This window comes from Ruditapes philippinarum, unplaced genomic scaffold (assembly GCF_026571515.1).
Source record: "Ruditapes philippinarum isolate M1 unplaced genomic scaffold, ASM2657151v2 ctg4271_1_1_1_1, whole genome shotgun sequence".
NCBI lineage: Eukaryota > Metazoa > Mollusca > Bivalvia > Venerida > Veneridae > Ruditapes > Ruditapes philippinarum.
In genome coordinates, this window is record NW_026857021.1 from 1 (window position 1) to 17,474 (window position 17,474).

Sequence of the window (17,474 nt, forward strand, 5' to 3'; positions counted from 1 at the left end):
ACATTGGTTCGTCTAGGTCCGCCATTTAATAAAAATGGGCAAAGCGTTTGTTGAACTGTTCAAACATTATAACTGGACACAAGTTGTGATAATTTCGAAACGTAAGAGTAGCCAGAGACATGTTTTCTGTGATTATTCCACGAGATCAGTAGAAACAGCGTTCAGTGAGAATGATATAAAAATAGTTGATTTCATACCAATAGAGGCTGATATAGCAGATGGACAAATAGACATCGTTCTAAGCAGAGCGAAACAGCGGGCTAGAAGTGAGTTAACAATTTAAATATCAGCAGTTGCAGACGACATTTTTCAATTAAATAATAATCTGCTTTTCAAGTCGTCCGTCCGACATATCTAAATATAGAAAAACTATCATTGCTCCTTACAAGAGACATTATTCAGAATTTAAATTATATTTCAAAAATGTTTTCTTTCAGACAGGTACTTTTCTTTTACGTAGCCGCTGTAAAATAAGACGATTATTTTTTTCACAAGATATTATTTTTACGGTGGTTATGGTCATCGCGATACACACGTAACTCGAAACAACGACACAACGTTTCAGCATCAAAGTTCGTGTTTTCGTTGTTTAGAATTTATATGTGTGTGTCGCAATGACCCTTTACAGTTACCGGACACCGTATATTCTTTACTGATTGGCACATCTTTCAGCAGTATAAATTATTCGTCACTAGCGACGTCATTACGTTTTTAACCACCGTTTTCATTATAAGCTTTTTTTTGGCTTTTGCCATTTGTTTTGGATAAATTGTTCCGGTTAGGTGTTTTCCTGCTTACATTTGTTAGTGCATGAATGAACGAGAAACCAGCTGCAATCGTGCCTATCGCAACTTTTCGGCCCTTTCCGTCACTCTTCGGATTAATGATAATAGCCGAGGTAGATCCGATTGCAATCGTGACAATTCGGGCGATTCCGTCATACTGCGGAATCAGACGAAGTAATATTGCGGAAATCTAAGCTATTTTAGTTACTTCGGTAATCCCAGTTTGTTTATATAAATAGGATTTCTATTTTTACTTGATTCCGTTATAATTCTTTTTCAAGACGCAAAAGTTAGTTTCTTTTATAATTGGTTTTTGTCTTTATTAGTTTTATACAATAGAGAATGGTTACTGTAGTAGTACTCCGTCTCCAAAGGGCGGTCCTGCTTACCAAAAGATCGTGACCGAATCACGCAGAATATTAGTGCATGACCAAGTTATATTTAGATCTACTGACAGAGTTTAAACGTCTTGGTGAGGTAATCTAAAAATAGCCCATGCATATCATTAACCTTACCACGTGCTGATCTCCTGTGTTGTCGGTATATCTGTGATCGGAGTAACATAGTTGATACATGCTTATTAATTGGTACCACGTAACGAAGTTTTTTAGTGCACACTTGTTTCCCCTCAGTATGATCTCCACGTGAGAGCCAATGTTAGTATTTTTAGATTGATTATTTTCTTTATTAGTTTTATACAATAGAGAATAGATTTCGAATCGTTTTTGACAAAAAAATATTCGTTTTTACAAAAAAAGTTGCTACTGTTATCGTCAGCATGTTCCCGTTCAGTTATAATCAGTGGACTTCTGGTCCCTATTTGGTCCAAATTTGCACGCATAACACTGGTTCTCAAACAAATGGGCACAGGTGCTCGTCCAGTCTTGGGCTTACCCTACCTATCCCTTTAAAAGTGAAACTTTTTTTTTTCGAGAAAAAACAAACTAAAAAAACCCTTTATGATATACAAATACTGTAATTCAAAAAAATTGTGATAATAAAGTGAAACAAAAAAAAAATGTAAAGGGATGGGATGATGGCACAACTGAGCAAGCCTTTCCTTTTAAAGGGAAACTTTATTAATCTTTTGATTGTTTATTTCTCAGTCATTATTCTATGTACGGAGATAACTTCTGACAGAAGGCGAATTTTAGCACATGCGCACCGGAAAGGTATGACAGACGGAAGTTATGTTTACCTTTTGCCCGATCATTTGCCGCCAGAAGATATATCAACTCCGTGGAAGACAAGAAATGATAATGACGTTGAAGCCAAAATGGCGTTTACTTCTGCATTCCAGGTAATATCATGAACAACTTGAAAATGAACTAAGAAAAATTTTCAAACGAGAGAATAATTTATTTTCGGGTCTTTGTATGATAATAGCTATCAATTATTAACGCATCGATGAAATATTAACATGTGGATTCCTCAAGGCCCAAGGTATCAGTACACAACAACATTCAGAATAACGTTTAGAATCAGTGTGATTTAATCTTACCATATGAGATAGCGAATTGTATAAATCGAATCGGCCGCCCCAGAGACCATGATCTAAGTGAAAATTAATCTGCATTATGACATGAAAATATAACACATAACTCAGTTATGAAAATCTGTCTAATATTCCCTAGCCTCCTAAAACATAATAATCGATTTGGTATAAATTGTCACAAACAAATTATGTATGAAACTCCTTGACTGATATAGCTCACTGATCCTTCACATATATAAGTTCAAAATGCGACATGGTCTTTCCATTCTTTTAGAATTGTTAAAATAAAAAAAATACTAGACGATACAAATTTTCAAAAATTCAGCAAAGTTGAGTACATTTTTTGTGTGTTTTAGATAAGTGTTGCAGAAATGGCGGGACCGGATGTAGAGACGTTCCGTGACCTAGTTTCCGAGAAGATGGCGCATGAACCATGGAACTACAATTACACTAAAGATAACAATATAAGGGTGTCTATTAATTTTGATTAAAAATGCAGCTTTATATTTGTAACACATTAAGAATTTTATCATTTATTTTTAACGATTTTGTTACTCGCAACATTTCGGTCTCTCCATAAGGAATATCGATAATCGACATGATTTTCCGAATGACAAAAGAAATGGTTCCCAAACATTTCAACAATCTCAACTGTAACTTTACCTTGTTTATATTTTTTTATATGTTGTATATCTTTTGATTTTCAGATTTTGAGTATATTTATTTTAGGGTTCGGAGTATTCGGCGTTTCTTCATGACGTTGTTTATCTTTATCTTATCGTTCTGAATGAGACTCTCGCCAATAACGAGAACCCGCGGAACGGAACGCTCATGTTTGAAAGAGCCAAGGGCAAAACGTTTCGAGGTGAGCAGAACAAATATGTATGGTAATAATTACAACAAAATAAAATAGATGTGTAAACATAATTTGCCAAACCTGAAACTAAAAACATCATTAGCAAAGCAATGTATTTTTAACAAAAATTGTATGCCATGCATATAAGTAGTGGAGACAGGAAACTGGAATGAATTAAAAATGTATTTTCCAGTAGGAAACCAGCCCTTATAAATTTCTTATAAACTACAGGATGCAACAGAATTTCATTTACATGTATCTTCGTATCTTCTTTTTGCAACTTTTACAGGCTATACTTCAAAATATGTCCGCAGCTATTTTTAAGATTTTACACAAAATTATTTCCTCAATATTTAAGAGTTAATTTAATGTTTCTCTTTAAATCATTGAGATAAGCTAGGTCAAGGATTATGGTGAGTATGTATTCTGGGTAATGGTTAGTATATGGGTTAGGGTTAGAGGTTTTGGGTTAGGATTATAATCTATGGATTTTACTGCGGATTGCTCCCTCTTTAATACAAATACAAAAAAATGTTAAGAAAAATGTATTTCTACCATGATAGGTATGACAGGAAATGTCAAAGTTGACGACAATGGCGACAGGGAACCAGATTATTGGGTCTGGGATCTGGTACCCGGTGCAACAGAATTTCATGTCGCAATGGAAATATCCCTGACTTCTGCAGATAGTGAGGTAAGAATTACAGTACATATCAATTCACGTTTTCAGTATTTACCGCTTTATGTCATTCCTGGATGACATAACTTGAAATCACGTCAATTAAAGCCTTTAAGTATGCTAAAATGTAGCTTACATTATTTCCCTACGCAGAATGCGCATGCGCGAAATGCAACATCCGTTACTATGCAAAAATTGTATTGTAAAAAGGTTTATTGAATATGTATGGCATTAATAAGCGACATGGTATACAAGATTGGTGCAGTTTCCATGATTGTCTTCACCACATAAAATTTCTAGATTTCTTGTTGAATATACTGTTAATTTTCAACCTGCTTACCTCCAGATGAACAGAACTATTTCAAGGAAATCAAACTTTAGTAAAATGTACTAAGATTTTAAGAAAAGTAAAAAGATGCAAGGCTATGTGCGATTTAATAATGACAGAGTTTGCAGTTTTTATCGCCATATATTTTTACATCATGACTATCGCCGTAAGGGCTATTAATGCATATTATGACCTTTTTTTGGTAATTAACGTGGATTAAAGTCCCGTTTGCAAAGTGTAAATTACTTTTTTTTCTTCACTTCACAATATTGTACTAAAAAATAAATTGTAAATAAAAAAAATCATGAAAATTAGTATGAATCTGTAGGCAGTCTGCTTTTAATGATACAGCCCTATTTTCATAGACAAAATGAACTGTTGATAAGGTAGTTCATTCTGCATTTTTTTATGGATGTCAATTCCGTTAAAATTCTACTGTTTCAGAAAATTCAGACTCTTAAAGAAATTGTATGGGAAACAACAGATGGTAAAGCTCCGCCTTCCACTCCAACATGTGGGTTCTTAAATGAGAACTGCCCACCTGAAAAATCAAGTAAGCCTTTCTGAAAGTTTTACATGGATGTTATTGTTAATTAATATGACCTGTTGAAGTAGAATGGTCAATAATAGGCAAATTTTTCATCAATTTTTCAAATATTGGGACAAAATACTGTTTTTATTGGCGTCGGGTCTGGCACCAGGCTGTTGTTATAGCTTTCAGAAATCTAAAAGTTAGAGTTAGTTCCAAATTAATTGTTCATTTTTGTTCATGCCAATTATGTTAGTTAAATTTTGATGTTATGTGATTTATATTTTTTTCAGATATGGTATTAACAATTTCTATTTTTACTGCCGTCGCCATTGTCCTAGGTTCAGCTGCAAGTGTCACAGGCTACCTCTGGTACAGGTTTGTACATGGCGACTCATTATCAGCAAAATCTACAGTTCTTGAACTTCAGTTGACAATATTTGTTTGTTTGTTTCATTTTACGCCTTTTTCCCAACAGTATTTCAGTCATATAGGCGGGTAGTTTCCTAACCATCGTTCCTGGAGAGTTACACCAGTACTAGACTCCCTTCCTCCGCGCTAAACTACCAAAGCATCTCCCGGGGATCGAACTCACGCCGGAGAGGTAAATGGTTTAGAAGTCATCGACTCTAACCCCTCGACCACGGAGGCGGTTTTCAGTTGACAAACTTTTATCAAAATTTCATAATACTATATATTTTCAAATCTACATAATAACATCTCCCAAATGTCAAACATTTTAAGCTACATCATATAACCTACCAGTGTTAAACACTTTAATAATCCATAATATACCTTCCCTTTGTCAAACATGTTAATCTACATTTTGTAATTTCCTATCGTACACTTGTATATCTACATCATATAACTTCCGATTGTCAAACGCCTTAATCTACATTTATGTAACTTCCTATTGTCCAACACCTAAATCTACATAACATAACTTCCCATTGTCAAACAGAGTATTTTAATTAACACAGAATAGGCGGGTATAATACTGAATTATGATATAGAATGGGCATGCTTAGTAAAAATGTATTTACAATTAATGCACGATAAAAAAAGTTCACAAGTCTCTCCCACTGTTCCGGAAACATCAATTGCAACCTTTTGGATAACTTTAGGATATATGGTAGACAGAATATTTTGAATGTGAATTCTTATATTTTACTTAATATTGACTTATGATTTTACCGTCAGGAGAGCCAAGTTTGATCGGGAAGTAGAACTTAAGTTGTGGACGATAAATGGCGATGATATCCGAATGTCCAAGGCCCGGTTCACAAACAGTATAAGTCAGGTAAACTACCGGTATCATACAAATGAGGAGAAAAAGTTAAAATTCAAAAATTGACAGTTGGCTCCAAATAAGTAAGAAACTTTATGATTGGCAGTTCATTTGGTAATTTTTGAGAATACCATTGATTGCACTGTGTGTTAGTGATATTTTTAAATGAATCGCGCGGATTCTAAAGTATGCTGCGCCTTTATGAAGATGGCTCATATAAGTATATTTTAGGTGTGATCTTTGTTAAGTGGGGGTAATTATAATTTGCTGTCAGTCATTATTTTTAGGAACAATGCTTGCAGACTATTATTTTCTTCAATGTATATCCTTGAATAATGTGGTGCAACAGATTTTTCTGCCCGTGTAACATATTTTGAAATATTTGGAATTGATTTTTTCACTTTGACGTCATTATTTTAAAAAAAGAATGCCATTATGGCGGCGCCTCAAATACACGTTATCTTTAATAAAAAAATCTATTTTTCAGTTAAGTCTACGCAGCGTAGCAGGGTCAAAATCTGCTGGTGACCGGATATCAGATGTCACAGATAATCTCCAGTTATTTTCCAAGATTGGGTTCTACAAGGGGATAGTTGTAGCCATCAAATGTTTGAACCCTCAGTGTATATCCCTAACACAGACTGATTTACACGAACTAAAAGCGGTGAATACAATATCACATATGCATATCTTTAGTATAAAGTATCTGGTCTTCTTATTACTGCATTGAAGCGAAGTGATGTTGAAACAAAAATAAATATTCTAGTTTTTTTGTTTTGTTTGTTTGTTTTGGGTTTTACGTCATATCGACACAGTATAGGTCATAATGCGACGTTCCAGCTTTACTGGTGGAGGAAGACCTCAGGTGCCCTTCCGTGCATTATTTCAGACACGAACGGGCACCTGAGTAGAACCACCGACGTTCCGTAAGCTAGCTGGATAGCTACCTCACATGAAAGAATCCAAAGTCCCTGTCGGGATTCGTGTCGGGATTCGAACCCACAGCGGTGAGGGGCAAGTGATTTGAAGTCAACGACCTTAACCACTCGGCAAATATACTAGTAATTAGCATGTAGTTTGCAGTTAAACTTGTATCACTATTCTTCATAATTAACTTATAATGATCACATTGTTAACAATAACACAGTAAAAGTTCTCCAATGTTAACCGACATTGACCATAGAAAAAATATACGAACTTCATTGAAGATGAACACAAATAAAAAGAACTACATGTAGTATGAACTTTAAAGTTAAACTATTATGATTTTAATCATTATTATAATTATTATCAGTAATGGTTATTTCATTGTAAATTCCTCCATATTTAGCCGACTTTGACGTTTTAACAATATAAGAAATTCATTTGATCCGTTGAGAGTAACTGTGTAAAATGCGTGAAACCCTTGTAGCAAATAACGATGATAATCAAATGTATGTCCATGTTGCGGGTGAATGTAATATATTTTACATGTATTCGTTTGAAACCATGACCTTTCTAACCAATCAGTGCAATCTTGAAAGTAATCGTAATTAAAATGTTATAAATTTGCACTTTATAATGAAGAGTTTCTGAACTGGTATTTTCAGGGACATCTTTTGTCTGTGCTTCTTTGTTTGTTCCATTTTACGCCTTTTTCCAACAGTATTTCAGTCATAATAACCATTGTTCCCGGAGAGTAACACTAGTACTAGACTACCTTGCTCCGTGCTAAACTACCCAAAGCATCTCCCGAAGATCGAACCCACGCCAGAGAGGTAAGTGGATTAGAAGTCATCGACTCTAACCCCTCGACCACGGAGGCGGTTATCAGGGAGATATATGGAAAGTATTTTAAAAAATGGGAAGTTTTAAAAACAGGTGTTTTATTATTTTGTAGATGCGAGATCTACGGAATGAGAACGTGAACACGTTTATTGGCATGTGTACTGAAGAATGCAGACCTTGTTTACTAACAGCATATTGTAACAAAGGTAGTCTTGAGGTAAATGTGTTTGATAAATTCTGCATATTATGCCATTTCTTTTTCTCGATGTTTCTTTCTGTGCATTGAACCAATCAGCTCTTGAAAGAATTACATTTGACGAGTCGGATCTCCCCTATAATTTTTGGTGTATTTGGCCACTCTGCTCTCTTTCACGATATCTTTCGGTGTATTAAGTCACACTGCCGACTACTCCTGAAATTCATTCATTTCGCTTGGTATTTCTTTCTGCATATTGGACAGTCTGTTCTAAACATTCTTTTTTCCGATTTTTGTTGTTTTTTCGAATAATCAGCAATCTACATTCATTCTACTTTTTTTAAACTTCTTGTCATTTGTTTTCCCGATTTTTTTCTGTGTATTGGGCTAATCAGTTAGTAATTCATTTTTCGGATATTTTTCTGTATATTGAGCTAATCAGAAATAAAAATGCATTCTCCTTTATTGGGCTTATCAGCTCTTGTAATTTATTCATTTTCGGATTTTTCTCTGTATATTGGGCTAATCAGCTCTTCTTGAACTTCATTTCCCGATTTGTTTTTCTGTATATTGGGCAAGTCAGCTCTTGGGCTAATCAGCTTTTGTAATTCTCTGGCCTTGTCAGCCCTTGAAATTCATAACAATTCATTTTCCTAAAATCCATTCTCCCGGGATTTTTTCTGTACTTTTGGCAAGAAAGCTCTTAAATCGCAATATCATTTTTTTTGATTAAGCGTAAATTTTTTAACCATATAAATGCTTAGCTTTGTTTCCGTTAGTGCCCTTTTTGGTCAGAAACAATTTTTTTCACTTCTTCCTATTTTTGTCATTTTCAAGTAAATCTCCTTTCCTTTGTGAATGAGATAAAACCGTAAGATAATTTCTCAGGAGACCGATTATCGATGCGAGCAGCAAAGTGTTTTGTCTCTGCTTCAGAGCAGTGTCTTTAAAGCGAAAATAAAATGTCGCGCCGATTATTTATCCGTTCTTTGACTGTATAATCTACATTTCGAATAAACTTAATTACCAAGTACGTGTACAAACAACTGTATGAAGATGTAAGCTTATATAGATGTCTGTAAACATAACTGAACAGGAAATTGTATATTACTATATGACAATATTCGTTAAAAGGCAAACTTTGTTGTTAAGGCATTTCAGATCAGACAAAATTAGTTATATTAATTAATTTCAGATTTCACATTCTTTGTAATTATAAACATTCATGTATATAATATACATGTACATGTATATACATGCATATATTTGTATTTTTCATCATCTTAACATGTTCAGCTGACTATAGCTATATGCCATAGCATTTGATCACATGTTCTTATTTTAGCCTATTATTCAAGGTTACTTATAAGCCCATGGGGCCGGGTGTAGATATATTTTATTTTTTCAACATTCAACATATAAAATGTTCATATTCTATATTGTAACATGATATTTTGTCATTTTAATAAACAATTTATCTCATAACTAGTGCAATTTTTTTTCAGGACATTATTGAAAATGAAGATATCAAGCTGGATTGGTTGTTTAAGGTCTCGCTTATAAATGACCTTACAAATGTAAGTAAGATTGATAGGTTATGTTAAGCAACAGATTAGACGGTGCTAGGGGGTATGGGTGATGTTCCATCTTTTATAACCTCTCATGAATATACTCAATCAAACGAGGTCTGCAATTTTTACCTATCTTCTTGTAGTATTACTGCTCCCAAGGCATGTTATTTTTCTGATTTATTTAACATTTCTTAGAATATTCTGAGAAAATAAAATAAAGATTTTTTTACTTTACCCTGTACACTTTCCATCTACACTTAAGATGGGCATAATATTTCGTTCTAATGACATACGATAGTTCAAAACACACACATGCATTAACCATTCCATTTAAGCCGATTATCTAAGCATCTTTGGGACTTTGGTGAAATCGATATTGGCCCTAATAGTGGCATTCAGAAAAGGTTTTATGAACAGGTACTTAAATACATAATACAGAATTTTATTTAATGGAAATTTTAAAAACACATCTAAAGCTGAGTTAATTTGCTAATATCATGAAGCATCTCTTCGAATAAAATAGATTGCTGACACATGTGTTTTTTTCTATTCTGAAAACCATATTGCATTTACAATTGTTGCCAACGCTCATCAGAGGTCTTCAAACTTTTTTTTAATTGAAGGCACTTTACTATATTCATTCGTCTCCGTTACGTTACCATGGCAACATTAAAAGCAGCAACTGTTTAGTTGACAACAGATGGGTGCTAAAGGTGACTGATTATGGGCTTACAAGAATGAGAAATCTAAATAGGCGTCGTAATCTTACAGAATACAAGTATTATACAGGTACTTAGAACTTTTACACACTTTGCATGAAAACATATTGTGGTTTAAATTCTGTTAGCAAATATTCAGGGTTATCATTAACTTATTAATACTTATTACATATCCTTGAAGCTTTTCAAAAACCTTAAAATGTTATGGCACAGCCGTGCTTATTATAATTATGTAAATGAGGTGCATATTATATGCAAATGAGCCGTTTCATATAAAACGTATTCCTTTATTTTTCTGTATGGTCAAAAATTTATTAATTATGATATTTACAAGGGAACTATTTTCATACATCTGAATAGGGCTAAATACACAGCTGTAATTTTTGTTTTATAAAATAACGGTGTAAACCGTTCTTTTTATAGTATATTAATTTATTTTGTTTAATAAAACAAACTTTTTATGTAAACAGAATAGTTACTTTTCATATGTTTTAATAAATGTCTCATGATTATGGAATCAAATCTTGAAAATATTCCTCGATTTTCATAAATCCATCCCGCCTCCTAATGCTAATACTTAATGCCATTAAGAATGGGTTAAAGCAGGGCCGGTAAAATCTCATTGACTCGCTTTTGTCTGAATCATTTTTACTTGTCATTATAATATCGTTTATAAATACATGTAATTCTGTTCGGACAGGCTGTTGGACAATCAGGGCAATACGACAGTTGATTTTGTCGCCCTTTGTCAAGGTAACGGCCATCATATCTTTTTTGTGTTGAATATACTAGCCCGAATTATGATCTGTATGTTAAGCTCTCTGTCAATGGGGTAAGGTAATTCCGCAGATTTATTTTAGGTATGTTTTGGACGGCACCGGAGCTCATAGACAATAGCATGCAGATACATACGGGTACACAAAAAGCGGATATTTACGCGTTTAGCGTTGTCTTGTTCGAGATTCTGTACAGACGAAGTCCATACGATACCGTTACAACCTCACCAGAAGGTACTTTGATATTTTTTAAAAATTCTCAATATGTAAATGGGAAGTGTTTTTTCTTTCGTTTTTTCTTAGAATACAAGTATCACACAGGTATCAAGAACTTTTATACACTTTGCATAAAAACAATATTTGTTGTACTAATTCCATAAACCAATATTGAGGATGATTCTTTACTTGTAAAATATTTATTACAAACTCGTGCAGTTTTTCAAGTACCTTAAACGGTATGGCACAGACGTGCATGTAATGATAAATCACTGTACGCAAATGAGCTGTTTCACAGTTTCACATGAATCACTGTACGCAAATGAGCTGTTTCACAGTTTCACATGAAATGTTTTTCTACGCCATGAAATATGTCATTTTTCAAAATGATTCCTGAGGAAATATAATATTTTTGTTGCAGAAATAATAAAACGCGTTCAAGCACGAGAGGTTCCGCCGTATCGTCCTTCACATTTTAATGACGAGGCAGAAGACAGCATCGAGAACGACTGGAAAGTGGGCTACAACACGAGAAAGAGGATGATCCAGTTACTGAACGAATGTTGGTCGGATAATCCGGAATGTAGACCGCCAATGCCAGACATTAGATATGTAACAAGAGAATTATATGAAGGGAGGTAGGTCCTTACTCAATTTAATCCTTGTAAAATGTCTATATTTGCTAAGAGCAAGTAGTCTTTTGTTATGTTTTTACTTTTAATACATTTTTTTCAGTGTTAGGATCAGCTAATCCTATTTTCTTGTTAGAATTTCCTATATTCATTTACTATGATTGTTAGGGTAATAGATGTATCGTTAATGTACGTGTATTTCTGCCATAAATTATAGAAAAGTCAATTTGATCCCTCTTTATTGTACATTCATATCCAAATGTTCAATGACTTCATGTGCTAACCGTAGTTTGTAGTAGCCACATGGCCGAGTGGTCTATACTTAAGTTTATAGCTCCCCACACATTCGAGCTAAAATGAAAAATTCTGTATAAACCAATAAATATGAAATGATTTTGTTGCTCCTCAAAAATCAGAGGACTGTTTTGTAGCTTTAATAAAAGTGTTTTATACTGTATATTGTTATATTTTCAGGAAGGTGAATATAGTGGACAATATGGTTCTTATGTTAGAAAAATACGCTGTGAATCTGGAGACTGTTGTAGAGCAGAGAACAGCCGCGTTAATCGAGGAGAAACAGAAAACCGACACCCTACTTTACAGAATGTTACCTACGTATAAATGTTTTCTTCTGATTTCTCTTAAGTGTCTGTATCTTCTTGCTAATACAATTAAAACTGGAAATGCATCAATACGGCACTTATGCCCAACTTCATTTGCCATTTACATCACTTACCCCGAATCGTGTATCAAGATTAAATTGCTGTCCCCAAAAGGTCTACCAGAATATATCTTTAGGCCCAACAGATGTATCACATGGGTTAGCGCCGAGCCGTGTATCGATCAGATTTAATCGTCAATGGCAAACTGATTAGTCAGATTGGAATACTAGCCAATATTTGTGCACCAGAAAGGATCGCCACCTGTCTGGTGATATAAAGCTCTGTACAGCCCTAGTTCTTTGTTAGCATTTGATAAGTTATTTCATCTGGTTTATTTGTTTCAGGACAGTTGCTGAAGATTTGAAATGTGGGAAAATTGTCAGACCGGAAGTATTTGAAAATGTAACCATATATTTTTCGGATATTGTCGGTTTCACTGCTTTGTCGTCAGAAAGTACTCCGATAGAAATAGTGGACTTTTTGAACGATTTGTATTCAGCATTTGATGCAAGAATATCACAACGTGATGTCTACAAGGTAATGTGTGATTATATAATAACTAAGAAATGCATATCTAAAAATAATTTTCATGAACATGTACTTTGAAGTGTTGAGGAATATAGACACAATTAACCCTTACCATGTTAAAAATCTTAAATGGGCTTGTCCATCGTTTAATCTGGACAAAGTCATAAATCATTTATAGGGAAAACTTGAAAATATTTACTGACTGAATTGGGAACTGTGCAGACTATAGTAAAGTGACATTGGCATGAGGACTGATATTAATCTGCACTGGTTGCATGGTTAAAATCTGTTGCAGCAAGCATGATACATGCTAAGGTAAATAGCGACTTCTAGATGAAACAGAGATTCGAACTCACAACGGTAAGGAGACGATGTTTGAATTCATACAACCTAATTGCTCATCCACGGACGCCTCGAGCCTATAGTAAATCTCGATGTTTCTATATAAAGCATAAAATGCAGCTATCATATAAATGTAGTAAATAATTCAGGTAGAGACTATAGGTGATGCATACATGGTTGTCAGCGGCCTGCCTGTTAGAAACGACCACAGACATGCCGAAGAGATTGCTTTAATGTCGCTGGACCTGCTAAAATGTGCCAAAGAGTTTAAAATAGAGCACAAGCCGGAAACAATACTACAACTGAGGATTGGTATCAACACTGGACCATGTGCAGCAGGTTTGACTTTTTCTCCCATGAAGACTAAAGTTAACAAAATGAGTACAATGCATAACTTAATAAACAATATATAAAGTTTTAGGTGTTGAATTGGATGCCCTTGACCGTAGAGAACAGTTAACTTAAAAAGGTTTGATCGTTAATATTATTGTTATAATTGTTTAGTAAATAAAGATACAGATAAAAATTTTAAAGATGAATTTATTTGTATCAGTAGTTACTGGTTGTATGTAAGAAAAAAATTGTCGAATCACCAACAAATGTCAAAATTAAAGCGACTCATGAACATTTAGATCTCTTTTGAAATGTCATGTACAGGAAAACAAATCGAGCAAAAATCAATCAAACATGAAGAATAGCTTTTGATCAATTATGTCAAAAATGAGTTTATTTATAACATATTGTCAATGAAAAGAATATTGTTTTGATTCTTTAAAATAATAGTATTAATCATTAGCCAATGCAAGCAAAGGTTAAGAGGTTTGCTTTTCCCTATTGAGATAAAATGGTAATTGATTAGCACCCCTAGTAAAAGTACAGCTTTCAAAATTCTATGAAGATACATGGTAAAAAGTAAAGATCAGTGTAATACTGCATAGCATGATATAAATTTCGTGTCGATCAAGATCAATGCAAATCAGGAACTATTTTTTGCACTATTCTATAATCAGGTATATTTATAGGTGTGGTCGGGAGAACTATGCCACGGTACTGTTTATTTGGCGATACTGTAAACATTGCAAGCAGAATGGAGTCAACTGGTGAAGGTATGGTGATTTTGCATATGCTTTGATGATGTTTGAAATGTTAAGGCAGTGGTATCGCTTTAAAATGGATGCATGTTGAGTGAGGAATATAACTCAAGCTCAAACAAATGTTGTAGATAAAATTTTTCTATTGTTGCAACAACATATGTAGTAGATGTAATGTGGCAAATTTCCAGCTTTATTGGTGTAGGAAGACCTCAGTTGCAATTCCGTACGAACGGGCACCGACGTTCCATAAACTAGCTGGAAAGCTTCCTCACATGAAAGATTCCAAATTATGTTGTGGGACTCGAACCCACGGCAATGAAGGTCAAATGGTTTGAAAGTAACTACCTTAACCACTATGTGCCGCGTACGCCATTTGTATAATTTGTATATATCAAAAATGCAGTTATACTTATAAATGATAGTTATGTAATTCATCTACAGGTATGTTCCAACATGTTTGAAGTTCGACAATATTTGTAAATTGGTGATAAACGACGACGTCTTCGTTTTGACAAAAAAAAACAACAACTTAGGCGGTATTTGTTAGTTTACTTCTTCCTATTGACATTTGATCATGAAGAGAGTACCTTTTAAGTGTAAAAAACAATGGAGGAATGATTTAGAGTGATTTGGGAGAATTTCGTTCTTTTTCTTAAACAGGTTTCCTCTTTTAATTTATTTTAGCAATGAAGATTCATCTAAGCCAGAGCGCCAAGACAGCTCTCGACCTTTGTGACAAATTTCAAACTGAAGTGAGGGGATCAATAGAAATAAAGGTCGGTTAAAGTTAATCACGCGAAAATAAGTAATGGTACGAGAAACGCATGTTATAAGCCATAATAAAGAATTATTGTAAAGTAACAAAGCGTTGATTGGTTTAGAATGAGTATAAAACCGCATGTGCTATCTTTGCTACCATATAAGGAAGGAAATCATGCGTTCTTACTCACCTATAAAATGATTTCTATGACCATTAAAATAATATAAGTACAGATAAGATTCACTGTATGACATATATGTTGCTAAGATACTAAGAACTTAAGTATTCATCATGAAATTGTCTTTTTAAACGTGATTTAACAATGCATCACACATCATTTAATTGTTTGTTTGATTTTCAAGCCTATTTTAACACATTTTTGTCCATATCATGACTTTCCCGGATAACTTACCAGCTATTACAATTTTCTCCAGAAGTGACTTAAATCACCCTTCTTCCAGATTGTACTACTAATTCCACATTATTTCTAATCGAATCATGGATGAGAGGCAAATAATGACTTTCAGACTCAATGTCCTATGTCCTTACTCAATGGGGAACTTTTGTCTTAATTTAGTTATTTTATATGGAAATGCTTTTTGTCATAAATTGTATCAAAATATACCAATTTTGCAATCATTTTATTATGATAAAATATGCACGTAGAAGGGTGGGGTTGACTGATATCACAACATTGCCGTAGACACTTAACTCAATAGTATATTATTTATGGAACATCATGCTTTTCATCTATCTCTACCGGACACTAAGACGCTTATAAAAAGAAAAGATTTTAACAGCTAAAAGGATGTAGAGAAGCGAACGGTAACTCGCTACAACTGTCACTAAGAAACAAGATCAATGAAGGGCGGTGTTCAGTCAACACAACACAGGACTAGCGACAAGAAGCCCAGCAAGACATCAACAAAAACAGGACAGGGCACGAGGCAAAGCACGCCCGGAATGATTACTGTTATAATACATGATAATAATAGAAACCGACAAGGAAATTAAAGAAGACGATTTATTGATTAATTAATAGGCCCACAAAAGTAAATGGTTGAATGGGACTCGAGGGTCTGGGACGGGGGACTGGTCAAAATTAAAAAAAACAAAGGTAGGGGCATAACTCTAACTGTCTTTTATTTATGGTACATGAGTTATTTCCTTTTGATCACGAATTAAGAATTTGGTCTATGCCTAAATTCTATGACAAACATTATTCAAACGTATGCATTTTATTCTAATGTTTCAGGGTAAAGGAAGTGAAATGACGTACTGGTTGATAGGATCCAAATGCTGAACTGTTGCTACGTAAGAGAAATATTTACGATGACAACTTGTGAACAGCTCAACAGTCACATAAACTACAACAACAACAACAACTACTGTTTTTATTTCTATTTAATAATAACCCAATATTATTGAAAGACCCCTATGGCAATTCATTAACTGACAATTCAATGCTATGTTTTTGAACGAAATAAATATGTTACTAAGCACCTGAAGTCTCCCTAGCCCACCGGTCCCTTTCCCGTACACGCTTGTCGCTATGCCGAACGTTTTTGTTTAATTATCTTCTATAATGCATTTATTGACTTTCTATGATTTCCTTTACTGATGTTTCCCCAGCTGGCCGTGCGTGCTTCATCCTTGTGCCTTTTTCTATTTTTGTTCGATGACCTGCTGTCTTCCTCATTAGTGGTCCTTAATGACTTGACTTTTGTGGGAGATGCGTTCATTGAATACTGCCCTACCTTGATCGATTTTTGTTCTCATATTTTGTTGTTATTGTAGGTATTATGACGGTGCTGATTGTGATGGGCTTTTGTACTTTTTCATGTTAGAATTCAACAAATGTTAGTTTTTGTTAATAAGTACTAATCTGATCATCAGATAACAAGTAAACAATTTTTGAGCACTTAAATATTTCCTTTGCTAAAACAAAGTTAAAAGTACTTGTAAAATTGAATTAAATACAATGTTATACCAATAACAATATTTAAATACATGTAAATTAAATCCTTAATACAAATAAACAGAACCTAAAACCATTGAAATTGTTCTTACTTTGTTTGAATTGTAAGTAATAACCATATTATCAGAGTTTATCTTGTAGAATTCTAGGGTGTTTAAACTTCTTTGTGATTAATTAGTCGAAAATGTTACCATAACATGGGAATTTTTGTGCGATGAAGACATTTACCTTAATGCAACGCAATGCGTTAAAATGTAGAAATAAAGTGAAGAT

At 34.0% G+C, this 17,474-nt stretch overlaps 1 protein-coding gene across 1 annotated transcript; it reads left to right on the forward strand.

Moving 5' to 3' along the window:
- Positions 1-54: 54 nt before the first annotated feature.
- On the forward strand, positions 55-16,820 carry LOC132748482 (atrial natriuretic peptide receptor 1-like). The gene is made up of 20 exons (XM_060738113.1): positions 55-266; positions 1,892-2,085; positions 2,637-2,750; positions 3,010-3,145; positions 3,700-3,830; positions 4,588-4,696; positions 4,966-5,050; positions 5,873-5,972; positions 6,448-6,624; positions 7,840-7,944; positions 9,429-9,500; positions 10,118-10,283; positions 11,074-11,223; positions 11,627-11,843; positions 12,312-12,452; positions 12,844-13,036; positions 13,519-13,708; positions 14,392-14,475; positions 15,148-15,239; positions 16,479-16,820. Exons 2-20 carry the CDS (start codon positions 1,960-1,962, stop codon positions 16,524-16,526), a joined length of 2,436 nt encoding a protein of 811 aa, XP_060594096.1. The 5' UTR covers positions 55-266; positions 1,892-1,959; the 3' UTR covers positions 16,527-16,820.
- The last annotated feature ends 654 nt before the right edge of the window (positions 16,821-17,474 follow it).